The sequence below is a fragment of the Heloderma suspectum genome, chromosome 3 (genome assembly GCF_057233095.1).
Source record: "Heloderma suspectum isolate Gila_16-S chromosome 3, 16-S_ref, whole genome shotgun sequence".
Lineage (NCBI taxonomy): Eukaryota > Metazoa > Chordata > Lepidosauria > Squamata > Helodermatidae > Heloderma > Heloderma suspectum.
The window spans coordinates 636,573-662,825 of record NC_139460.1 but is presented as its reverse complement, the minus strand read 5'-3'; the positions used below and the strand labels follow the sequence as shown (position 1 = coordinate 662,825).

The window sequence follows — 26,253 nt, the reverse complement described above, 5'->3', positions numbered from 1 at the left end:
AAATGGCTCTGTCCATTGCACCACTGCCCAGCGCTGCCACCTTCTTCTGTTGTCTCTGTGGATCAGGTGGGCTCAGTCTTGGGACCAAGATGCCTATGTTTCAGACTCCTTTGATGGGGTAGAGACCTTGGCCTGGTTCTCACAAACAGCAGCAGAGGAGAGGAGAAGGCTGCATGCTACTAACTAGGAACTCTGCTCTGGTCCGTGGCTGCCACTGGTAAATCCCTGTCGTTGTGTCACTTGGGGCAGTGGGGGGAATGTCAGGGTGGAAACTGAGCTGATAGAACCCCAGAGCAATTCTGATTCTGAGGAGGAACAGCAATCCGTGGGAGAGAAGCGTGCTCATCTCTCACAGGCACAGCAGCTGGCAGAGATTCCTCCTGCCAGCATTCCTGAGATAGATAGTGACCCTGGCAGCAAGAGAGCGCTGGAGGGGGGCTTGCTGGACCCTCGACGCAGACTCAGGGAGCGACGACAGTTGGAGGGCGCGGAAGGTAGGTGTAGCGCTCGTTTGGCGTGCAAGCAACAGTCGCGTCCCGAGGACCCAAGGGAAAGAGGGAGGATCTCTTCCTAGCCCATACATTCAGGGTCTTCCCGTGATTCTCCTTCAAACAGGGACCAACTGCCTAACCTGGAGCATAGGCTACTCTGCTATCTTTTCCCAGTGCTGTTCCTTGCTTAGTCGCTGGAAATTTGCATCTGAAAGAGTCATTAAGTTGTAAAAGGATTAAAGCCTTGAAAAGAATCCTTTGTCTGTGTCTTGAGTTAGCTATTGGAGTAGACTGAAAGAGGCAGCTAGGATGCTCCTGACAGCTTGGTCCCTGTTACCCTTTTTTTCTCTCTCTCTTCTCCTACTGCCTCTGGAGGTTGCCATGGACCCGGCGGTGCGAGCTCTTGCGCAATAGAACCAGGCTCTTCATGATCAGGTGGCTCAATTGACGACTGCCGTACAGAATCTGCAAGCTGCGGTTCAACCCCCAACACCTCCGATTCCCCCCCGCTGCAAGTCCCCGGTGGCTTTACCAGAGACGTTTTCTGGTGAGAAAGGACTTTTTCAGATTTTCCGGGCCCAGTCAGAGCTGTACATGCACCTACGACCCGAGGATTTCCTGACAGAACAGGTTCGTGTGGGCTTCATCATTAACCTACTTTCAGGCGTGGCAGCTAAATGGGCTTCGGGACTTCTTCTCGCTAATGACCCCCTGCTCGGGGACTATCAAGGCTTCATGGCAGCGATGGCCCATTATTCGGTGACCCCCTGCACACGCAGACAGCTTCTCGGGAGATTCGCCGCTTCAGGCAGGGCAAGGACTCAGTTTCCAGCTACGCAACAACTTTTTGCTTGCTGATGCAGGATTTACAGTGGAATGATGCCACGCTGGTGGCATCTTGGATGAGTTGGCACACATACCTAGCCTGCCGACTTTGGAGGACCTCATCCAGACCCGCCTCCAGATAGATAGTCGGCTGGAGGGGCGCCGGCATACCTGGTGGGGCGCCGGGGGCCGAGATTTCCCTCCTCCCATTCCCCCACGTTTCCTGCCCCCTCCCCCTCCCCCCCTGTGGTGGGGGCAGCGGAGACCCCGATGCAGCTGGGAGCTACCCGAGCCCCGCTGCCGCCAGAGGAACTAGAGCGGCGGTGTGCGGAGCACCGATGCTTTTGGTGTAGAAAGTTGGGACATTTCGCCAAAACCTGCCATGCTAGACCCGCAGCCTCATTGCCTCCCCCTCCTCTCCTTCCTCCTCCTCCTCATCCCCAGGCCTGACTAGGCTGCCCCCCAAGCCTGTTGGGGGTCTCCAGTGTGGGGGTTGGTTCCCCACCAGGTGGGTGCCTTCTGCAACCCCCACCCACCCTCCCATCTGCTATTGCATGTTCACCTCCGCTCCTCCCAGTGGGGTGGGGTGGAGGCCCTAGCTTTAGTGGACTCTGAGGCTATGACCAGTTTCATGGATGAAATGTTCGCTCTCTTCCAAAAGATTCCTACCCTGCCTCTTCCTGCCCCCTTGGCAGTGGAGACCATCGCTGGGTGTCCTCTTTCTTCGGGCGCGGTGACTCGTATTACAGCTCTGCTCACTCTGCGCGCCCAGTCCCACGTTGAGCAGATTCAGTTTCACTTGGCCAAGGTTCCCCAATACCCAATCGTGCTGGGTGTTTCCTGGCTAAGCATGATCCTCAGATTTCTTGGGGGCTTCAGCAAGTGGAGTTTGCATCTCTACTGCCAGGAGCATTGCCTCCCCGACCGAGGTGCCAGTCCCAGCCCAGGCCTTAACCCTTTCCTCCCCCTCCTCATGTGCTTCTGGCAGTTCTTCAGCTACCGTGATCCTCCCAGAGAAGTATGCGGCTTTTCGGGATGTTTTCTACAAGAAGGAGGCTGACCAGCTCCCCCCCCCCCCGCCCTTTTGACTGTGCCATTAACCTCATTCCTGGGGCGACCATCCCTGCTGGCCAGCTGTATTTGATGTCGGAGCCGGAACTTCGAGCTCTGCAGGAGTTTTTGGACACAAACCTCAGACATGGCTTCATTTGCCCCTCCTCCTCCCCCGCCTGCGCCCCTACCATGTTTGTGTTCAAGAAATCAGGTGAACTCTGCCTGGTGCACGATTTCAGAGTGTTGAATTCGATCTCGATCCCTGACAAGTACCCCCTCCCCCTCATACCTGAGATGCTGGAGCGCCTGGGGCAAGCCAAGATTTTCACAAAGTTGGACCTGCACGGCACCTACAATCTGATTCGCATCCGGGAGGGGGATGAGTGGAAGACCTGTTTTGGCACCCGGTACAGAGCGTATGAATACCTAGTGATGCCGTTTGGGCTCGCCTGGTCCCCCCCCCCCATTTTTGCGTTTTATGAATGCCATCTTCTGGGACTATTTGGACACTTTCCTCATTGTGTATCTCAATGATTTATTTCTATTTTCTGAGGACCCCCACGCCCATCAGCACCATGTCTCCGCTGTCCTCCAGCGCCTCTGCGAGCACCATCTTTATGCCAAGCTGGAGAAATGTGCGTTTGACCTAACCTCTCTGGACTATCTTGGCTACATTATCTCAGCTGACGGTATCAGAATGGATCCTGCAAAGGTCCAGGCTGTCCTCTCCTGGCAGGCTCCAGCCACCAAGAAGGACTTGCAACATTTTCTGGGGTTTGCTAATTTTTACAGAAAGTTCCTGCCCAGCTTTGCTTGGCTGACATCTCCTCTCACAGACCTCCTTAAGGGCAGGAAATCTCCTTTTCATTGGACAGCATCTGCCCAACAGGCTTTCGAGGAACTTAAGAAGCTTTTTAGTTCTGAGCTGATCCTGTTACATCCCGACCCGAGGAAGCCTTCTGTAGTGCAAACTGATGCCTCTGACTTTGCGCTGGGAGCGGTGCTTTTTCAGCCAGATCGGGCAGGCGGCGGGTTGCAACCCTGTGCCTACCACTCCAGGAAGCTGAACATGTCTGAGAGGAATTATACCATCTGGGAAAAGGAACTGTTGGCCATCAAGTCTGCTTTGGAGACCTGGCATCATCTTCTGGAGGAGGCACAGCACCCAGTCAAAGTTAGAACCGAACATCGCAACCTGGAACATCTTTAAACAGCCCGTGCCTTAAACCAGCGGCAGATTAGGTGGTCGCTTTTTTTCCCCCGGTTCCACCTTAAGATTTATCATGTGAAGGCCTCTGACAACATACAAGCGGATGCTCTTTCTCCTAAGCCGGACCTCCAGCCAAGGGGTGAGGGAAATCCCCCCCCTCTGATTCTCCCCCCCCCCCGAGCCTGGTGGCAGCTGCGGTGCCTCGCTCTTGGGAGGAGCTCCTTCACTCTGCACAGGCTCAGGATGCTTTTGTTCGCACAAAGGTGGAGGAACTGGGGCTAGCCTCTGCCCCCCCCACTCTACCCCCTTCTCTTTGCAAGGTGGCCTGCTTTACCATTCCGGCCGGGTCTATGTGCCTTCTAGACCCCTCCGCAAGAAGGTCCTCCATTATTGCCACGACTCCCCCACAGCTGGGCATTTTGGCGTCGCCAAGACCCTGCACGGAGTGACGCGGGATTTTTGGTGGCCTCGTGTGTGTGGGGACATCAAGTCCTATGCCGCCTCCTGCCCAACCTGCCAGTGGGCGAAGGCCCCTCAGGCAGGCCACAGGCTTGCTTCACCCCCTGCCTACCCCCTCAGGACCTTGGAAACTGCTCTCCCTTGACTTCATCACTGACTTGGCTCCCTCACATGGTGAGACCACCATTCTGGTGGTGGTGGATTTGTTTTCTAAGATAGCCCATTTCATCCCCTGCTCTGGGTTGCCCACAGCCAGGGAGACAGCAGAGCTGTTTTTGGCGCATGTTTTCCAGTTCCACAGATGGCCCGAGTGTCTCATTTTGGATGGGGGGGGCAATTCATTGCCCATTTCTGGAGGGAGCTACTTGGGCTTCTCCATGTGACGCTCCACCTTTCCTCCACCCACCATCCAGACGGATGGTCAGACCCGAGCGCACCAATGCGACTCTGGAGCAATATTTGCGCTGTTATGTCAATTACCAGCAAGATGACTGGTTTTCCTTGCTGCCTCTCGCAGAATTTGCTTATAACAATGCCTGCCATGCTTCCACCCACCAAACTCCATTTTTTGCCAGTTTTGGTTACCACCCCAAGGCTTTCCGATCCACCCTAGCTCCGTCTTTGGTGCTGGCGGCCCATGACTTTTTAGAGGAGTTGCGAGTGGTACACCACTTCTTACAGGACTCCCTCGAGCAAGCCAAGACAGCCTACAAGGCCTCTGTGGACCGGCAATGCCAGCTGGGTCCGTCTCTGCAACTGGGGGACTGGGTTTGGTTGTCCACCCAATACCTCCCCTCTCAGTCACCCGCAAGGAAGCTCGCGCCTTGCCGCACGGGGCCTTTCCAGATTACGGCCCAAATTAACCCTGTTGCTTTTCGCCTGGCTCTCCCCCCCTCCATGAAGATCCATCCTGTTTTTCATCGGTCCTTGCTGTCCCTCCTGGTTTCTGGTGACCCTCATCGCTCGGTCAGCTCCCCCCCGCCACCAATGCTGGTGGAGGGGGAGGAGGAGCTTGAGGTCGTGGAGATTCTGGACTCCCGCCTTTCTCACGGCTGCCTGCAATACCTAGCGGACTGAAAGAGGTACGGGCCAGATGAGCGGTCCTGGGAACCCGCGGAAAATGTGCATGCTCCATTGCTGCTGAGGCACTTCCACCAGCTGTACCCCCACAAACCCGGGGCCCCAGGGGAGGGGCATGAGGCGGGCCCTCATGGGAGCAGGGATGATGTCAGGGTGGAAACTGAGCCGACAGAACCTCAGAGCAGTTCTGATTCTGAGGAACAGCTGTCCATGGGAGAGGAGCGAGCTCATCCCTCACAGGCACAGCAGCTGGCAGAGATTCCTCCTGCCAGCATTCCTGGGATAGATAGTGACCCTGGCAGTGAGAGAGCGCAGGAGGGGGGCTTGCTGGATGCTCGGCGCAGACGCAGGGAGCGACGACAGACGAGGGCGCGGAAAGGAGGTGTAGCACTTGTTTGGCGTGCAAGCAACGGTCACGTCCCGACGACCCAAGGGAAAGACGGAGGATCTCTTCCTAGCCCATAAGTTCAGGGTCTTCCCATGATTTTCCTTCAAACAGGGACCAACTGCCTAACCTGGAGCATAGGCTACTCTGCTATCTTTTCCCAGTGCTGTTCCTTGCTTAGTCACTGGTGATTAGCATCTGAAAGAGTCATTAAGTTGTAAAAAGGATTAAAGCCTTGCCGCGCCTGATCCGGCGCAGCACCCCCTTGGTCCTCACCTGGCGCACCAGAGCAACCGCACGGGAGAGGCCTGCCGGAGGGGAGGCCAAGCTGACCAGGAAGCCGTAACTGCCTGCCCGTCCTCATGCGCGTTCCTCTCCCGCGTTCCCGACCCTGCCGGCCAGCAGCAGCGTTCAGTCCACCCCGCAGGGCTGTTGTCCCATCCTCTGGCCGGCTGCCTGCCCTGCGCCTCTCCCTGGGCATGACGGCGGCTGCGGGCACTTTTTCCAGGACGGCTGTGATGGCCCAGTCTCCCTTCTGCTGCCTTCCCCACCTTGAGACAGGGAGCAGTCCCAGTCAGTACAAACATGGTGTAGTTTATTAAGGCATGACTACAAAAAATTGGCACTTGGGATCTGGCCCCCCTCCAAAGGAAGGCCAGGTGGGCTGCGCCCAAGTCGCACGTTGGGCTCAGGGATACAAAAAAGGTACAAACGTTGGAAACGGGGAACAGACAATAAATAAATGGGGCCCAGGCTGGGCTAGAACCAGCATCAAGTTGACTGGAGTGGGCCAAGCCAAGGGGAAGCAAGTGCATGTGTGTGCGCGTGCGACATACCTGAAGGCTTCAGGCGGGGTCCAGTGGATGAAAGCAGACCCACCCACTCCACCCCTCCAGTGCACTCCTGCCCATCACAGCTGGTCTCCTGTTCGGCTGGCTGCGGACCTGTGCTGCAACATGCACTCCTTCCCCTTTGGAGGCGTGAGAGGGGAGGGGTGCACAGATCAGATCCCTGTGCCTTTAGCAGAAGCCTGTGAAGCAACAGGAGCTGCCCCCTTCCCCCTCCTCAGCACTATGAAAGGGTCAGCAGCTCTTGCCCAACAGGCCCTGTCCTGCTTCTGGCACATGTCCTGTGCCTTCAACAGCTGTGTGACAGGCAGCCATTCAGCGCTCCAGAAAGGTTTACCCCTTGAATTGCTTCCCGTGCAGTGGCAAACAGCCCAGGTCTCTGTCCAGAAATAAATGCGCAAGGAGCCGTGGCCCGGCCTCCCGTGTGCGCCATGTGGACTAGGAGCATGCTTGGAGGGGTGTGCGTGCTAAATTGGGCTCCATCTCCCCTCCCAGTTGTGGCTCCTCTGCTTTATCATGGCCAGACCCCCACCGCAGACCAGCTTCCTTGCCGTCCTGCAATGTTCACTCACAGACCCTTCTTGTTTACAGCATTCATGCTTCCAGGCACATTCAGGCCTTGGTTGTTAGAGCCACCTGATACACCTAGCAACAGAACTTTCTGACATGCCAGCTTTCTATGTGCAGGAAATTCTATTTGGAGAACCTGCCCACCCAGAACGGAAGGATTATTTTTCTGCATCAACAAATTTGCACTTCTTCTCACACATGGGGGGGAGGGGGAGGGGTGTTTCATTATTGCTATAGCTAGTACCATTAGCCCCCGCAGACAGACACACACACTTGGCTATGGCATGCCGCTGGTCTGTGCTTTGTAGGAGGCTGTGAGGAGCGCCGGGCTCAAACAAACCCCAACACAGAGGAGAGGTCTCCCTCCGAAGACGATTGGCGCTGGGCCTGCAGTCCTGTGGCTGCCACGGCCAGGGCGCCCCTCCTCCTGGGAGGAGTCCGTGCACCCAGAGCACGGGAGGAAAGCGAAGGTGCCGCGCCTTCTTAGGTAGCTGCATGCAGGGGGGAAACCAGCCCCGCCCCAACGTATGTGCGTAGGCCGGAGTGATCCATGCAAGCAGGACAAGGCAGGGCGTGAGGGTCCTGCTGGCACATGGGGCCGCTGGAGGCAGGACGTGGGCTGGCAACACCAGAAGCTCCCCACATCCTGGCCCAGGAAGGGAGCAGCTCCACGTCCTGCACAGGGCCCGTGGCTTGTGGCCTCCTCCTGCTCTGCTCCTTCATTGCTATGGGGTGGGGGCTGCCATGGGATCACTCGAGCTGTGCTTGTTGTGCCATTTCCCTTGGGGGGGGGATCTCATTTCACCACAGCTGCTCGCTCCATCGATTGGCAGGAATTCCCTATACAAGGGTCGGAGGGAACTTTAGCTGGACTCCCCTTCAGCAGATCCAGCCAAGCCACAATGAGTGACAGAACAGCACCACTGGTAAGTGTGTGTGTGCATGGGGGGGGGGGTACTGAAACGGAGGGAGTATTGTTACAAGCAGTGTCCATCAACTGCAGAGCGGAGGGAAGGAGACAATGCTGCCTGCAAGGGGCACGCTGCAGTGGCTCCTGACACGGTGTGTGTGGTGCGTCTCCCTGGCCTGCAGCCTCTTTCCTTTCTCTTTTGAGCCCCACAGCCATCTGGAAGGAGATGTCTCCCCATCGCCCTCCTGATCTGCCCCGCAGAATCCCTTTGCAGCGAGGAGCGGGCTTGGGAAATACAGACTGCGGCCCACAACAGCACAACCATGAGTGGAGAGTCCCCGACTGAGAAGGCCACCTGCTGCTTGGAGTTCTTCCAGCCACTGTCGGGACGCCAGGAGAAGCTGGCGTGTGCCCAGCGTTCAGCATGTCTCCTGCCCCACAGGACAGAGAGAGCTGGGAGCCCCTGCTAGATACGGAGCTCCGCCTCTTCAGAGGTCTCCAAGGAATGCTCGGTGCTTATGGTGGATGCTGAAGGCCCCTGGGAGACCCCGAAGGGCGACACCACGGGGGAACGGGCTGCCAGAGGGGACAGGGAGGGCGAGAAGCTAGGAGACATGGCAGCTGAGGAGAGGGAGCCCTCGTGGCTGATGGGGGACCGTCGCAGTGAGGACAGGTGTGGGAAGGCCCGGCCCACAGCTGGCTTGGGGGGCACAGATTTGGCCCCAGGGTGGGCCACAGAGGTGATGAGTGGCGGCGGGTCAATCCGGGGCTTGGGCTTGGTGGGGAAAGGCTTGCGCAGGGAGCTCTCATCCTTCAGGCGGGCAATCTCTGTGAAGACACTGGCCAGCGGCTGAAATTGGGGGCACCAGTTGAGGAGGTAGTCCCAGTTGTAGCTGCCACGGAGCTCCTCATCGCTCGCCACGATGGCTGTGAGGGAGCCGTCCACGCAGGGCTTCCCATCCTCGGGGAAGGAATAGTCTTTGGTGGAGGAGACGTTGAGGCCACAGCCAGCGCCCAGAAATGCCCCGCTGCCGCCGCCCACGTCATCCCGGTAGAGCTGTGGGGGCTGTCCAGGGAGCAGCAGGCTTGGCCCCTTCCTGTTCTTGAACCAGTGGGGGGCGTCCAGGCTGGTGGGCTCACAGGAGACGTCGGAGAGGCGGTCGGCATCAGTCTGGATGCCGGAGTCAGGCCCACGGGCAGCCAGGTGCTCCTGCAGGGAAGAGGTGACACTGGACATGCGTGGGCACTCATTGATCATGCGGATCTCATCGTCTTCAGCTGCCTCCGCGGAGCCTCGCCCACTGGAGTGGGAGGGGTCCAGTGACCCGCCTCTGGTGGCGTAGGGCCCGGCCGGTTCTGTGCTGTAGCCGGGCAGGGCCTCATGGTAGAGGCAGCCGCCCCCAGGCAGGACGGGCTCGGTGTGGCCCAACTTCTGCAAAGAGCCGCCCTGCTGGGTGTGGGCCAGGTCCAGCTCCTTGCGACTGCGGCCCTGCCGAGACCGGATGAGGGCCAGCACAATGGCCACGGCAGCCAGCACCACAACCACCCCAAGCGAGGCAGCCACGGCCACCACCAGCATCAGGTTGAGCTCTGGCACTAGGCCAAAGGAGGTGTGTGTCACGTCGATGGCGACCTGGGCGGAGGCGGAGCGTGAGGCAGGCAGGGGGCCATGGGCCTGCACCTCCAGCACCATCTCCCGTGGCTCTCGCTTGGGAGGACCCCCAGGGGGCGCCTGGCTGTCCATGCGCAGGTAGAGGATGCCACTCGTCTGGTTGATCCCGAAGAATGGGGACGGTTTGGTCAGGGTGTAGAGCACCACCCCATCTGGGCCCTCATCCTCATCGGTGGCCATCACATACCCGAAGCTCTGTCCCCGGCGTGCTCCCTCAGGGATTTCAAAGCTGAACGTTGGGCTGAGGAAGACAGGGTCGTACTCATCTTCTCCCGTCACCAAAACGCGCACAGTGGCCGTGGCTGAGCTGTTGCTGACATCTGTGGCCTGAACCAGCAGCTGGACGGCCTTTGTGCGCTCATAGTCGAAGGGCAGGCGAGAGCGCAGCTCCCCAGAGGTGCCATTGAGGAGGAAGGCCTCTGAACCATCCGTCTGCAGCAGGACGTAGTGCAGCTCCCCGAAGACCCCCGCGTCTGTGTCGACAGCATGAACGGTGGTGACCGGGCTCCCGGGAGGCAGGTTCTCCCTCAGGCTGGTGCTCAGCAACTCAACTGGGAAGTACGGAAGGTTGTCGTTGACATCCTTGACTTCGACGGCCACCGAGGCGAGTGCAAAGTGTCCACCTGCCCCGTCGGAGGCCTGCACCACTAGGGTGTGCTGGGCCTGCACCTCGCAGTCCAGTGCTTGGGCCAGGCGGAGGGCCCCTGTGGATGGATGCAGCTGGAAGAGCCCACGGGGGTTGCCAGAGCTGATGCTGTAGTGCACGTAGCCATGGGGGCCGGAGTCAGGATCGTGGGCAGCCACACGCAGCAGCTCTGTGCCAGGTGCCGCGCTCTCGCTCACGGACACATGGTAGGCAGAACGCCCAAAGACCGGGGGGTTGTCGTCGATGTCCAGTACTGTGAGGACAATGGGCACTAGGGCGCTGTGCTGTGGCACTCCACGGTCAGACACGGCCACTGTCAAGTTGTAGACTGCCACAGCCTCAAAGTCCAGTGGCTCAACCAGGACCAGGCTGCTGGCCCCGCCAACCCGGCCCTCCAGCTGGAAAGCATGGCCACTGTTGCCACTGACAATAGTGTAGTCCAGGGCTGCATTGTCCCGTGTCAGGTCTGCATCGGTGGCTTCCAAGGTGAGCAGGGTGGTGCCTGGGCGCAGGTCCTCAGACACACAGGCATTGTAGCGTGGCTTTGAGAACTGGGGGCCGTGGTCATTCACATCCAGCATGTGGATCTGCACAGTGGTCCAGGCGGAAAGGCTGGGAGCCCCCCCATCGCGAGCCTCCACCAGGAGGTCCAGGGTGGGGCGTCCGGGCTCCAGCATCAGGGGCTCAGTGGTGAACAAGGTCCCTGCAAGGCAAGAGGGGGAGGAGTCAGAGCCCAGAGGAGAGGAAGGCTTTGGCAAGCCTCTGTGGGGGAGGGTCAGGCAGCGCCCCCGAGGTCGGGCAGCAGCCCGCCCTGCAATCCCCCTGCCCCCGCCCCGGCAGGCAGGCACCAAGCTTTGGCTAGCTAGACCCTTCTTGGGGAGGGATTTGCTGCCCATCCACCCCTCCACATCTCTTTGTCGTCTCCCTGCCCTCGGCCTCTGTACCGTTGCTGGCATGGATGGCGACTTCGTGGCTTGGCTCAGCCAGTCGGTAGGTGATTTCCCCGTTGATGCCAGAGTCCAGATCTGTGGCGCTGAGGGTCAGGATGGGGCTGCCAGCTGGCGTGTGTTCTGGCAGCAGCACCTGGAGGATATGGAGAGCGGCTCATCAGTTCCTGGAGCCTGCTTGCCATCGGATGGGAGTCGAGGAGAGGCTGGAGGGAAATCTGGTTGGGGTGACAGCTGCCCACCTCCCCGGGAGAATTTTGCACTGGGGGTGGAGTGCTGTTGGGGGCGGAGGGGTGGGGCTTGGACATGGCCAGGATGATGCTGATGTCCAGGGAGGAGGAGGAGGAGGAAGGCATTCCCTTTGCCCCAAGAGCAGTGCAGATGCTGTGCAGAGCAGAGCAGAATGCTTCCACCTGTGGAAACAAATCCCATCTCTGCCCTTGATCACGTTTGGGCAACATGTCTTAGGATGTGTCTGCTAGTCCAGGGGAGGGGCTTCCATGGACATCTCGCTCTGCAACAACTGCTCAGGCGCGAAAGCCTCACCGGGAGTGACAACCCCCTTCCCAGCAAGGGCCAGGCTTGTGACGGAATGTGGAGGCGCTCTGGAGGCTGAATGCTGCGCCCTCTGGGCCAGGTGCCACACGGAATTGCAGCAAAATGCACTGCTCCAGTTATGTCTTCCTAATGGCCCATCGGCCAGCTCGCTTGGGCTTCTATCTTTTTGTCACCTGCCCAGCACTGTGGCTTTCGAACAGGCTAGAAGAGACATGGCCAGAGAAGGGCATCTGGGCACCTAGCCCTGCCTGCTAACCTGCCCTGCGATGGCTGTGTGGCCTCTGACGTGGCACTCTGAGCAATGGCAGGATGTCAGCCAGGCATGTGGGGGGCTTGGTACCTGATACAGTGCCTGGGCAAAGGCCGGAGCATTGTCGTTCACGTCCTCCACTATCACGGTGACGTCAGCCTCCGCTTCGTGTTGGGAGTCAGAGGCACGCACCGCCAGAGCGTAGCTGCTGCGCTGCTCATAATCCAGAGGACCCAGCAGCGTGATGCGCCCTCCGTAGCGCAGGATACCGAAGGTTCCCGTGGCACTGCTGTCCAGCACGAGCATGTAGGCGAGCTGAGGCCCACAGTCCACATCGTTGCCCGTCACCATGGTGATCTCGGTGCCCACCAGGGCATCTAGGGGAGAGGTGATGGGAGCCAGTCAGGGCCCAGGGCCAGTCTGGGGACAGAAGCTGCCCTAGGAGGGGGAGCAGGGCTGGCTCCCCGTGGCTTCCAGCGGACCCAGCGAGAGGGGCTTCGGTGCCCCCAGCAGACTGAGGGGCTCATGGGGAGGTAGATATGTGCCTGGTGGAAAGCCGTGGGCTCCAGGCTTAGGAAGCGGTGGGCTCCCAGGGGGGTCAGGCCTGCTCAAAGGAGGAGCACCCTTCCCGGGGGGGGGGGGGGGTGGTAGAGAAGGAAAGGCGTGTGCCCAGTGTGCTCCCTTCTTCAGTCTTCCTTTGTATTTTCTAGGATCGACTGATGCCTGCCTCAGCGCATCACACCCTCAGCACATGCTCATGACTGAAGGTTCATGCGACTGCACCAGTTTGCATGGGGCCTCCGACCTTCCAACTGGAGGGGCAAGATGCAGCGTGAGTCCAGCACGTGAAACCTCCAGACCCCATCTTCTCCCCTCCCGATGCCGCTACTTACTCTCAGGCACCCGCACCTCCCAGGGCGCGGGGATCGTGGGGCTGTTGTCATTGATGTCCATCACAACCACAGTGAGAGTGGCTGAGCCCACGAGGGGGGGGCTTCCTCTGTCTGTTGCGGTCAGCACCAGCCTGTGGGGACAAACAGACACCGCGGGGGCCTCAGTGACTCGCTAGAGCCTTGGGCGGCTGGCAGGGGCCGTGGGGGGGGGGGGGGGCTGTGCACAGCTCGCATCTGCCAGAAGTGCCGCTCTCTGCCACAGGGGGTGACCAGGTGCCTCTCCGGGGTCTCTCATGGGTTTGCCCACCCCCCCTCCTCCCCCAGCTCCTCACTCGCAATGTATTTTACTTGCTATGGCTAGGCGTTCAATATCGCCCTGTAAGCCCCACAATTATGTCAGTTATTTTGACAAGCGCCCACACGAGGGGCACATGGCAGAGGCAGGAATCGGCCCGGCCTGGTCCAGCTCCCCCTCAATGCCACGGAGGGTCCCTAATGATGGTGGGGGGGAAAGGCTGCTCACCGTGTTTGGGCCCAGATCTCTCTGTCCAGAATGGCTGCCGTTGTGATAATCCCTGTCTGGGGATTTATACGGTACAGCCCATTCATGGGCAGTGTCTGGTTGATCATATAGGTCACCTGGCCGTTGGGGCCCTGATCCAAGTCCTCAGCCACAACCTGCGGTGAAAGCACAGTGAGTTCCCCAGCCACCCAGAAACACACCCACAAGCCCAGCCACACCCTCCACGTCCCCCACAGGTCCCCTCCCCCTCTCCCCACTCCCGTGACCCTTCCCCCACGCCACTCCCGGTCGTGTCTCCTCCAGGTTCAAAGGCATGTGCTGGCCCCCCGGCCCCCCCTCCATTCCCGCAGGCATTGCAGGGCCCACTCCACTTTTGCCCCAGGGGTACCTGGATGACGGGCGAGTCATAGCTCTGGGCCTCCCAGATGAAAGCCACGTAATTCTGCAACTGGAACCGCGGGCGGTTGTCGTTGACGTCCTGCAGGTTGATGCCAACAGCCGTGAAGGCGTAGGAGGAGGCGGACTCTGCCTGCAGCACCAGGCGCAGACGGGGGCTCAGTTCAAAGTCCAGGCTTCCAGGGCTGTTCACGGACACCAGGCCTAGGGAGGCAAGGCGGAGATCCGTTGCCCTGCTTCTCTGACTGCTGATGGTGGAGATGAGCCGGTAAATGCTGGAGACCAAGCGCAGAGCCCCCCGCCCTGCCCTGCTGAAGACCCCTCACCCTGTCCCTGCAAGGCCAGGTCTTTCAGAGGCCTTATCTGGAGCTGCTCTGAAAGGCGGGTGCCCCTTCCAGCTGGAGATCTGCGCCATCAGCCTGGCAGCCTCCAGGCAAGGCAGCCTGCCAAAGAGGCCCTGAGCTGGCAGAGAACCCCGGCACACGAAGACAAGGCAGTCTGTCGCATTGGAGAGGCCGCACCAAAGGAGCGAGGCCGAGTTGAAGGGTCCAGGGGAAATGACAGCACCCCCCCACTGCCTTCACGGGGGAATGCCAGATGAAGAGGGGGCAGAGCTGCCCTACCCAGACCCTGGAACTTGGCGCCACCCAGTCTAGGTGATGGGCGGTGGGTTCTGGACAGGCCAAGGCAGTGGGCCCACGTGGACCAGTTGCTGGGGAACCTGGGCGGGAGGGCGCTGCGCACTCATGTTCTGCTTGTGGGCTTCCCATGGGCTGCTGCTTTGCCACTGTGGGAGCAGAATGCTGGACAAGATGGGCCCTGGGTGGGATCCAGCAGGGCTTGGCTAATGTTCTTATTTCCTCATGGGATTGCATCACTAATGTGCAGAACTTACAAGAAGAATCCAGACTTAGTTGTCATGCTCAGAGTAGACTTCTTGAAATCAATGGGGCATAAGTTAGTCATGGCTTACTCATTCCATTTTTTTCAATGGGTCTCCTCTAAGCATGCCTGTGTCTGGATCCCACCCATTACCCTCCTGCTGGAGCGGAGGCCTTTTTGGTGGTTCCTCACCCCTTCATGGATCACTGCCTTGTTGTGGCGAAGGGGCTTCCGTAACTCAAGTGAAGCCATAAGCTATGCCGTGCAGGGCCACCCAAGACGGACAGGTCATGGCAGAGAGTTCTGACAAAATGTGGTCCACTGGAGAAGGAAATGGCAACCCACTCCAGTATTCCTGCCAAGAAAACTCCATGGAACGCATCACAAGGCTAAAAGAGATGACGGTGGAAGATGAGCCCCTCAGGTCGGAAGGTGTCCAATATACTACTGGGGAAGAGCAGAGGGTATTTCCAAGTAGCGCCAGAAAGAGTGAAGCGGCTGGGCCAAAGCCGAAAGGACACTCAGCTGTGGATGTGTCTGGTGGTGAAAAGAAAATCCGATGCTGTAAAGAACAATATTGTTTAGGAACCTGGAATGTCAGATCAATGAATCAAGGTAAGCTGGAGGTGGTCAAACATGAGATGGCAAGATTGAACATTGACATCTTGGGAATCAGCGAACTAAAATGGACAGGCATGGGCGAATTTAATTCAGGTGACCATTGTATCTACTACTGTGGGCAAGAACCCCTTAGAAGAAATGGAGTAGCACTCATAGTCAACAAAAGGGTGGGGAAAGCAGTACTGGGGTACAATCTCAAAAACGACAGAATGATCTCAGTACGAATCCAAGGCAAACCATTCAACATCACAGTAATTCAAGTCTATGCCTCAACCACTGAGGCCGAAGAAGCTGAGGTTGAGCGGTTCTATGAAGACCTACAACACCTTTTAGAACTAACACCAAAAAAATATGTCCTTTTCATCATAGGGGATTGGAATGCCAAAGTAGGAAGTCAAGAAATCACCGGGATAACAGGCAGGCATGGTCTTGGTGTACAAAATGAACCAGGACAAAGGCTAATAGAGTTTTGCCAAGAGAACACGCTGATCATAGCAAACACTCTTTTCCAACAGCACAAGAGGCAACTCTACACATGGACATCACCAGATGGTCAATATCGAAATCAGATTGATTACATCCTTTGCAGCCAAAGATGGAGAAGCTCTATACAGTCAGTAAAAACAAGATCTGGAGCTGACTGTGGCTCAGATCATGAGCTTCTCGTTGCAAAATTTTGGCTTAAATTGAAGAACGTAGGGAAAACCACTAAACCATTCAGGTATGACCTCAATCATATCCCTTATGAATATACAGTGGAGGTTAGGAATAGATTTAAGGGATTAGACCTGATAGACAGAGTGCCTGAGGAACTATGGACGGAGGTCTATAGTTCAGGAGGCAGCAACTCAATCCATCCCCCAAAAAAAGAAACGCAAGAAAGCGAAGTGGCTATCTGATGAGGCTTTACAAGTAGCTGAGGAAAGAAGGGAAGCGAAAAGCAAGGGAGAAAGGGGAAGCTATATCCAACTGAATGCAGAGTTCCAGAGAATAGCAAGGAGAGACAAGAAGGCCTTCTTAAAAAAACAATGCAAAGAAATCGAGGAAAACAATAGAATGGGAAAGACTAGAGATCTTTTTAAGAAAATCGGAGATCTCAAGGGAACATTTTGTGCAAAGACGGGCATGATGAAGGACAAAGAAGGCAGGGACTTAACAGAAGCAGATGAGATTAAGAAGAGATGGAAAGAATATACAGAAGAACTATAGGAAAGATCTGAATGTCCCTGATAGCCATGATAGTGCGCTCGCTGAACTTGAGCTGGACATCCTAGAGAGTGAAGTCAAGTGGGCCTTAGGAAGCATTACTAACAACAAAGCTGGTGGAGATGACAGTATTCCAGCTGAGCTATTTAAGATCCTAAAAGATGATGCTGTTAAAGTGCTGCACTCAATATGCCAACAAATGTGGAACACTCAACAGTGGCTGCAAGACTGGAAAAGGTCAGTTTACATTCCAATTCCAAAGAAGGGCAATGCCAAAGAGTGTTCAAACTACCGTACAATTGCGCTCATTTCACATGCCAGCAAGGTGATGCTCAAAATCCTACAAGCTAGGCTTCAGCAGTATGTGAACCGAGAACTACCGGAAGTACAAGCTGGGTTTCGAAGAGGCAGAGGAACTAGAGATCAAATCGCCAACATTCGCTGGATCATGGAGAAAGCAAGAGAATTCCAGAAAAACGTCTATTTCTGCTTAATTGACTACACTAAAGCCTTTGATTGTGTGGATCATTAACAAACTGTGGCAAATTCAAAATTGGTTCAAAATCGGGAAAGGAGTACGACAAGGCTGCATATTGTCGCCCTGCTTATTTAACTTATATGCAGAGTACATCATGAGAAACGCTGGGTTGGATGAATCACAGGTCGGAATTAAGACTGCCAGGAGAATTATCAACAACCTCAGATATGCAGATGATACCACCCTAATGGCAGAAAGCAAAGAGGATCTCAAGAGCCTCTTGTTGAGGGTGAAAGTGGAGAGTGCAAAAGCTGATTTGAAACTCCACATTAAAAAAATGAAGATCATGGCATCTGGCCCCATCACTTCCTGGCATATCGAAGGGGAAGAAATGGCAGCAGTGACAGATTTTACTTTCTTGGGCTCCAAGATCACCGCAGACGGTGACTGCAGCCATGAAATGAAAAGACACTTGCTCCTTGGCAGGAAAGCTATGGCAAACCTAGACAGCATAGTAAGAAGCAGAGACATCACCTTGCCAACAAAGGTCCGTCTAATCAAAGCTATGGTTTTCCCAGTAGTAACGTATGGCTGTGAGAGCTGGACTATAGGGAAGGCTGAGTGCCGAAGAATTGATGCCTTTAAACTGTGGTGCGGGAGAAGACTCTTACGAGTCCCCTGGACTGCAAGGAGGTCAAATCAGTCCATCCTAAAGGAAATCAACCCTGACTGCTTACTGGAAGGATAGATACTGAAGCTGAAGCTCAAATATTTTGGCCACCTAATGCGAAGAGAAAAGTCACTGGAAAAGACCCTGATGCTGGGAAGGATAGAAGGTAAAAGGAGAAGGGGACGGCAGAGGATGAGATGGCTAGATAGCATCACCGATGCAATGAGTATGAACTTGAGCACGCTCCGGGAGAGAGCGGAGGACAGGAAGGCCTGGAGTGCTATGGTCCATGGGGTCACGAAGAGTTGGACATGACTTGACTGAACAACACGCTCCCTAGATTCAGTGGGCGGCTGCTCAAAGAAGGGAGCGTCGCTGCCTCTGCAATACGCTGCCCCTGGAAACGGCACCTGCATCAACAATCATGAGTTTTAGGCACATGGTAAAAATATTCCACTTCAGCCTAATTTTTGTTGAGTGGGTCTGGTTCTGGTTACTCTTTTAGATATGTCTATGTTAAACTGACATTTTATTATTTTTCTATTGTATTTTATTGTGTTTTGCAATTGTTTTTGTATTGATAGTTTCTTTTGTTAAGCAGTATATACATTTATTAAATAAATAAACCTATTACCACAAAGCGGGATGGTGACCATGAGCTTAGATGGTAGAGCTTTTTTTAAGGGCTGGATACATTCACAGGTGAGAGGTCTAAACATAGCTATTAGCCACAGTAGCTACATGGAGCCCAAGTTGAGAGGAATCTGCATACCTGATAGCCAGTTGTGTGGGCCAGGGGGCAGAATTACAGCCTCCAGCAGAAGCCAGAGTCCACTGGTAGAGCATGTTCTGCTTTCTGTGGGAAATGGGGAATGTCCCATCTCCAGCTCCTGCCAGCCTCTTGTGTTTATTTCTATTAATGCAGCCCAAAATAGCCTTTGCCTTTTTTGCGGCCACATCACACTGTTGACTCATATTCAACTTGTGATCAACAATTCCAAGATCATAGAATCATAGAATAGTAGGGTTGGAAGGGGCCTACAAGGCCATCGAGTCCAACCCCCAACCCGATCCTTCTTGCTTGTAGTATTGTTGAGCTAAGTATCCCCCATCTTGTAACTGTGCCTTTGGTTTCTTTTTCCTAGGTGCTGAACTTGGCATTTATCCCCATTAAATGTCATTCTGTTGTTTTCTGCCCAGCGCATCCAGATCACTTTGAATTTTGTTTCTGTCTCCCAAGGTATTAGCTACCCCGCCCAATTTTGTGTCATCTGCAAATTGGATCAGCATTCAGTTCTGATCTGCATTGAGCAGGGGGTTGGACTCGATGGCCTTGTAGGCCCCTTCCAACCCTACTATTCTATGATTCTATGATTCCCTGCACCTCCCCGTCCAAGTCATTAATAAAAATGTGGAAGAGCACTGGGCCCAGGACTGAGCCCTGTGGTACCCCACTCGTTACTTCTCCGCAGTTTGAGAAGGTCCCTTTGATAACCTCCTTAACTGGGGGGGGGGGGGGGAGCAGTCTTCCTTTGAATGCCAGGTGCTACCTCCAGTATCAGAGGCAGTACATCTATGTACACCAATTGCTGGGGAACATGGGTGGGAGGGTGCTGCTGCGCTCATGCTCTGCTTATGGGCTTCCCATGGGCAGCTGGTTGGCCACTGTGTGAACAGAATGCTGGACTAGATGGACCCTGGGTCTGATCCAGCCTCAGGGCTCTTCTGATGTTCCTATGTGCTGCGGACAAACACTGGAGGGCAGGAGGCCCACCACTTCCCCGTTCTACTTGTCAGTGAATATTTCAAGCTGCCTTATCCCAAGTCAGGTCACTGGTTTATGAGGGCAGTCTTGTCTCCTCTGACTCCACGGTCCCTGGTAGAGAAAGGTCTTTCCTGCCCTACCACCCAGTAAGCAAGTAAGCAATGGATTATTTATTTATACCCTCCTTGCACAGTTGCTTTTGGCTTACAAAAAAATACACATAGATATGTTTTGGGTTGGATCCAACATGGTCTGCCGGAGGAACAGGGCTTCCCCGTCCTCCCCTCCCATCCTGCACGCCCTCCCAATGTGCTGTGGATGGTTAGGGAGCTCTCCAGAGCATATTTGGAGGTTACGCTGGGTTAGGGGGCTGCAGCAGGGAAGAGAGGACAGGGGAGAGTCGTTCTGCCAGTGATGCTCATCCCACTGGCAGAACGACAAGGTCGGATCCAACCCTTTCTAAAGAGAAAGGTCTTCAATGGGGACCAAGATCCTTTCCCCAGGGGCGATGAGGACCTCTGGGGTCCACCCTGGGGCCTTCTGCAGGTGACGTGTGTGCTTCACCTCTGAGTGATGGGCCCTGCTTGGAGGACCCTCGGGGCAGCTGGCAGGCACCGGCTGTGCCTGCTGTGGGAGATGATGGGATGCTGGACGAGACGGGCCCGCTGGGCTTTCCGCAGCAAGTCCGCCCTGCAGCATTGGCTGGCGGGAGGCGTGGCCAAGTGACTCAGACCTCAGTTGGCCCTTGGCCGGTCAAGTGCCCTGCAACGTGGGTGCACATGCCCCCTGCCCACCCTGTGGTCCAGCAGCATGTGCCTTCCTGGCTCACCCCATACCTGAGCTGGGCTGGATGCGGAAGGATCCCTTCTCGTTGCCGCTGAGGATGCTGTAGGTGATTCGGCCTGAGGAGCCTGCCGTGTGCGTGGCTGGGATGCTCACTACGGTGGTGCCTGTGGGGGGTGGGGGGAGAGGTGGCATCACCATCAGCAATATGCTGGGGGGAGGGGAGAAGAGAAGGCCCCTCTGCACAGGCATAACAGAAAAGGGGAGGGAACCAATGCTCAGCAAAGGGGAGTCTCAAAGGGGAGGGAGGGAAAGTCAGGCCTCGCGCATGACTGGTGCTGGAGAAAGGTGGAGGGGTTTGCCTGCAGCAGTGGTAGCGGGAATCTTGTGCCTGGCTTCCCTGGGCCAAGCCCTCCAGGCATGGCGAGATCTGCTCAGCCTACGAAGATTTTCAGGTGTCAATTACACTAACACCTCTTTGCCCCCAGGCGAGTGCAGCCCATCCAATGCTGAAGGCCAGAAGGGAAAGGCTGCGCAAATGGGCCAGCCACTTTAAGGGCGACAGGAATCCTCACCTCCACCCATGTCCCGTGCTTGGGGATCCGTCGCTTTCCATGGCTGAGCAACAGACGAAGCTGCCTTCGACCGAGGGCCAGCCGTCAGTCCAGCGCATCCAGCCCTGCTGCCACTGGCTGGCCGCCAAGGGTCTCCCTCCCTCCAGGGCTGCAGGCAGTTTTTCTGCCCTGGCAGGAGATGCTGCTGGGGATGGAGCCAGGGACCTTCCGCCACTGCGCTCCCGCCCCTCCCCAACTTGCCCCAGTGAGCGGTGGTGGGTTTCTGGGGCAGGGTGGACAAGACTACCGCGGCCGTCTCCTGCTGCCCTGCCTTTGCCCAGGAGTTTGGCTGCAGCGGTGCGGCGCCCCTGGCAAGTACCTGCCTCGGCGTTCTCAGGCAGCGCCACGTCGTTGGAGGCGCGGGGGAAGCGCAGGCCTCGGTAGCTCTCGCCCTGCAGGTGCACGACCACCACCCCGGTGGAGGACAGCGGGGGCTGGCCCAGGTCGCTGGCCAGCACAAACACGGTGCGCTGGCGCGGGCTGAGGGCCCCCAGCGGCTGCAGCAGCTGGATGGCCCCCGTGTAGGAGTTGATGGCAAAGGCCGGGCTGGGCGTGGCCAGGCGGTAGAGGACGGAGGCGTTGGCCCCTGCGTCGCGGTCTTCGGCATGCAGCGTGGCCACCACCCGCTTGGGCGGCGTGTTGCGGGGCAGCGTGACTGTCAGTGGGCTCAGCGGGAAGGCTGGGGCGTGATCGTTCACATCGTGGACGCTGACTGCGACCTGCACCGAAGTGCTCTGGGGATTCAGGGGGGAAGAGTCCACCGCCAGGGCCAGGAAGCGGTAGGCTGCCCGGCGCTCCCGGTCCAGGGGCTGCGTGCTGGTGAGGCGGCCTGTCTGTGGCTCCACCTGGAAGGTGCCCAGGGACTCATTCGCCAGGAAGTAGGAGACACGCCCATTGGAGCCCTCGTCTGGATCGAGGGCTTCCAGCTGCAGCACCAGGGCCCCGACGGGCAGGTCCTCGGGCACTTCGGTGCCATAGGCCTCCTGCACAAAGCCAGGGGGGTTGTCATTCAGGTCCAACACGTGCACGCGGATCAGCAGGCTGGCACAGCGGGGGGGCACGCCATGGTCACAGGCCTGGACAGTCAGCCCGTAGGTGGCCATGCGCTCCCGGTCCAGCCCTCGTGCTGTGGACAGCTGGCCTGAGACGGGGTCCAGGGTAAAGTCTTCCTCCGGGTCTCCGGCTGCAGGGGGAGGGGTGGGGGAAGAAAAGGGGCTTCTAGACTGAAGGTGCTGGCAAAGGGCTGCCCTGCCCTGCCCCTGCACTGCCCCACATGGAGTTCTTTTCAAGCTGATTTCTAAGACGTGACCCCATTCCAAAGAGGGAAATCGTGGCTGTAGGAAAAAGCTCTGAAAGAAGCAAGAGGAGAGAAGTGCCTTCCCCCACTTTACGTCCCATCAGGCTTTGGCCCTGGCCCTGGCACCGCCCCCCCCCCCCCCGCCCCTGAGCACTGCCTGGCCTTCTGTGCCATGCCACCTCCAAGAGGGTCCCTCCCACTCAGGGCATCGCTCACCCGCCAAATGGTAAGAGAGGCGTCCATTCTCTCCTGCGTCATGGTCTGTGGCGCGCACGGTGATCAGCGCCACGTGGCTCTGGTTCTCGGGCACCTCCAAGGAACGAGCATCACTTTGGAACACTGGGGCATGGTCATTTTCATCAGCCACCAGGACACACACTGTTGCCTTGGCCTGGTGAGGGGGCAGCCCCGTGTCCCGTGCATACACTGCAGGGGGAAAGGGAAGCTGGGAGCCAGGAAGGCAAGACGGCAAAGCCCAAGGTGACCATCAGGCACTGGGCAAGGGCACTGCAGGTCCTTGCACCTGATAAAAAACAGCCCATCTGCATTCTACAGCCAGGCAGCCCAGGGTCCAGAGGGAGGGTGCTTTCACACTCGGGTCCTGCTGTGGGCTTCTCATTGGGGCACCTGGCTGGCCCTGTGAGGACAGAATGCTGGACTAGAGAGACACAGCTCTTTTTAGGTTCTGAGGTTATTTCTACCATGTGCATATATTTATTATGCACTATTTGACCTGGTTCTGCTAATCCTGGGAAAGGGTCCTTGCCTCTCAAAAGCTTTTGAGATTGCCTCTACATGAAAGCTAGGAACTCGGTTTTTCAAAAATAAAAGCACAGGGTCAAACTAGACCTCACCTGGGTGTGCCATGATTGCAATACTCCACTGATTTTCTTTCTTAAAAAGTAGCGGGGGGGGGGGGGAATTTGCGTCAGGGCCATGTTGTGGGGAGAGGGGATCTGATCCTTTTCACCTGGCACTGTGATCCCAAGCTGCTTCCCCCAAAGCTGCTATGAGCTGCAGAGGGGAAAGTGTATGTGCCAGTGCATTTGTCCCCCCGTGGTTAAGAGGAGGCCTCGGGGGGGGGGGGGAGATTTAATTCAGGGAGTCAGCATGGGGGCAAGGACCAGGCTCCCCTACACCAGAGGCCTAACTCACTTTGTCCCCGTTACCCTGCCTGGAGTGGCTCTTTAAGAATGGAAAAAGTGGAACGTTCCATCAACGGTTCAGCAGACCTGAGGCGCTCATGGCCCTGGATTCTGCACTCCGCACTAAACTGCGCGGGCCAGCGCCACGTGCTGCCTGAGGCAGGCTGCAGCTGCCCCCGATGCAGCCCAGTGGACAAGCCTCCCTTCGCCTCAGCTCCCTGCTGCGCCACGCTGGCAGGGCCCATCACCTGTCAGCAGGTGCTCTGCTCGCTCCTCACGGTCCAACGAGCGCCGGGTGCTGATGAGGCCTGTGTGGGGGTCAATGGAGAAGTCGTCCCCGGAGATCCCTCCATAGGACACCTGCCCGCTGGTTCCTGTAGGGCGGTGCTAATGAGGCAGAGCAGGGTTGTCTCCCGTGCCCCCTCCCCCCAAGGTCTTCTCATCCTTCGGAGAGGGTCAGACTTGCCTGCTGCTTCACCCCACAGATACCCCCCCCCCCGGTGCTCTAGGTGTATGCGGGCCTCTCCCAGATTCCCCCCCGCATCAGAGACTCAGGCGCCCTGGCCTGGTTCGGGCATGCCAAACAGCCCAGCGGAGTCTGCCCGACGGCTGCAGCGCACACCTGGCTGGGCTCAATGGCCCACGCAGGTGTCAGGCCGGCATGCGAGCACCTCACCTGCAAGAGCCTGACTGCACGGAGGACGGGCCGCAGCCTCTGCACAGGCGGCACGCTGAACTCGGGCCTCCGAGCAGACGCTCAAGACCCGCATGGCCTGGAGAAGGGCCGCCTCGTGTCCCGACAAAGGACACGTAGCAAGCTAACATTTGGCGACAAACGCGAGGCCTCGGCCACACTGGAGTTGCAGCGTGACTTGGGGGGGCAGAGGAGGGGCATGCTGCAACAGGAGATGCTCCAGGCTGAGGCTCTGTGGGTGGGGGAGGAGGCAGGAAAGTGCCAGGGATCCCAGGGGTGTGCGATGGAGGGGCATGAAGGGGCAACTGTTGTGACCAGTGGAGCGCTTTGCCCCCTGGGTCCTGCCATTCAGCAGGGCTTGGGTGGCAGCCCATCCATCTGCCCCCAGAGGGTGGAGGCGCGGCGAGGGATGTGTGTCTCCTGTGTCCACCTGTCTCGCGCTGGTATCCTGCCCTTCCTCCGAGGAACTTAATAGGGTGTGCCTGGCTCCCACTCCCCGACTGCACGTTATCCTAGTAATGGCCTTGTGGAGCAGTCCAGGCTGGGAGATGCTGCCCGCCCAGCCCAGGGCCTCCCTGGGCCGACCCCCACTCTTCCTCCCCTGCACCCCCTCGCTGGCTCTCTGCCTGCAGCGCAGCTAGAAAGTGCCTCCCACCTGCCCAGGCATGTCCCGTGTGGGAAGCGCGTGGCAGCCCAGGGCACGCGGAGGGCATGGCTCCCCAGCCCGAGCCTGGCCCACGAACAGCAGGCTTGAGCCTCTGCTTCTGGGCAGCCTTGTCACCTGGCCAGGAGCAGCTCCCTGCCCCCCCCCCGAAACTGCTGGGAGCGGTCCAAACTGCGGGGGACGTGTCAGGCAGTTACCTAGGTCCTGGTCTGTGGCCTGCAGCTGCAGCACAGGGACCCCGGGGGGCAGGTTCTCAGCCACGCTGGCCTCGTAGTGGCTTCTCTCGAAGGCAGGGGTCTCGTCGTTCACATCTAGCACGTGCACTGCCAGGAGCTGTGTGGCTGAGCGCCGTGGGGATCCGTGGTCTGTGGCTACCACTGTCAAGTTATGCTGGGACACTTCCTCCCGGTCCAGTGCCCGCATAACCGACAAGGCCCCTGAAAGGAGAACGGGAGCCTGAGATCCGAGCAGGGGATGATGGGTGGAGGTGGCCCCCACTAGGCTTCCCCTGCAGAGGTGGAGGCTGCAGGCCCTGCAGTCACCTGGTCGTTCTGCGGATCTGCTTAGAAGGTCCAGTTCGGACCAGTCCAAGACTCTGCCTTCCTTCCCGTGTCTGCCCAGTGCTATTCCAGCAAGACACAGTGGGCCTCCCCATAAAGTGAGGAGTTCTATTTTTAGAAAAGCAGGCATTCTTGTACAGAAGGTTCATGCAGTCATTCTACTTCAGAGCCAAGGAGGAGGTAAAGGCAATTAGCCAAGGACTTGTCAATCAGGATTGGAAAACTGAACAACTGGCCAATGATGCTGCCTTATCGTGGCCCTGGCACTGCCTCAGGGAGAGACTCTGGGAGCCCCCGGAGGCAGGCATTCCCACCTGTTCTGCCCAGGGCCTTCCAAGATGGCCACAGAAGAGGCACAGCTAGTGGGAGACCAGCCCTTCTGAGGGACCCTTTGCAAGGGGACCTTTGGCTGAGGCCCTGAAATTCTGCTCTCCTGGAGACAAGAGGAGGAACAGCGGCTGGGACATCTGCCCTTGGGGATGCATTACAATCCAGCCCCCTGCCCCCCCAAAGTGTCCAGCTGCTAGGAGGGCAAACTGGAAGCAGAAGGCAGCCCAGGGCAGCCCAGAAGGGAGCCCAGCTTGGGGGGGGGGGTGTCTTGGCACTGCAGCTGCATCAGAGTTGTTCCAGGAAGGTTTCTGGATGGCTGCCCCTGCTGGCAGGTCACTTTCCGAGGGTGGCACTGAGTGGGAATGACCCTTTGGGTGACTTGAAATGGGGGCAAAGGCCTCCCACCCCCTCTTGAACCTTAGTGTCCTGTGCATTTTATTCGCCTGGGGAGAGGGGCACTCTCCCACATTCTGGCAACTATGGGAACACTGGAAGCTGCCCTCTTCCAGGTCAGACTCTCGGTCTATCAGGCTTGTGGTTGTCTGCCTGACTGGCAGCCATGACTCTCCCTCCATGGCTTCAGGCAGGGGCTTTCCCAGCCCTACCTGGCGAGGCAGCCTAGACTGATCCCGGGGCCTTCTGCACGCCAAGCTGGGCCCCCTCACTGAGCCATGGCCCTTAGCTCTAGTACTGTTGGGATATTGATGTGTGTGTGTGTGTGGGGGGGGGTTAATTCCGGGGAGAGTTCTCTATACAGACTAGTCCTTTGCTCCTGGAATGCTAGGAATGGAGGGATGGTGGGAGGCCCCTTAATTCCCCTGAGCGGCG

General features: G+C 57.5%; 1 protein-coding gene across 3 annotated transcripts in view; it reads right to left on the bottom strand.

The window, feature by feature from the left end:
• Positions 1-6,082: 6,082 nt before the first annotated feature.
• Positions 6,083-26,253, bottom strand: part of DCHS1 (dachsous cadherin-related 1) — a 72,353-nt gene continuing 52,182 nt past the window's right edge. For all 3 annotated transcript variants that reach the window (XM_084842177.1, XM_084842179.1, XM_084842178.1), the window contains 11 exons: positions 24,733-24,972; positions 23,426-23,551; positions 22,249-22,458; positions 21,055-21,918; positions 20,175-20,288; positions 13,709-13,920; positions 13,321-13,475; positions 12,798-12,928; positions 11,995-12,281; positions 11,094-11,232; positions 6,083-10,852 (listed from right to left, as the gene is read on the bottom strand). In XM_084842177.1, the coding sequence (XP_084698303.1) occupies positions 8,298-10,852; positions 11,094-11,232; positions 11,995-12,281; positions 12,798-12,928; positions 13,321-13,475; positions 13,709-13,920; positions 20,175-20,288; positions 21,055-21,918; positions 22,249-22,458; positions 23,426-23,551; positions 24,733-24,972 (5,033 nt within the window). In that variant the 3' untranslated portion in view covers positions 6,083-8,297. The remainder of the gene's footprint in view (positions 10,853-11,093; positions 11,233-11,994; positions 12,282-12,797; positions 12,929-13,320; positions 13,476-13,708; positions 13,921-20,174; positions 20,289-21,054; positions 21,919-22,248; positions 22,459-23,425; positions 23,552-24,732; positions 24,973-26,253) is intronic.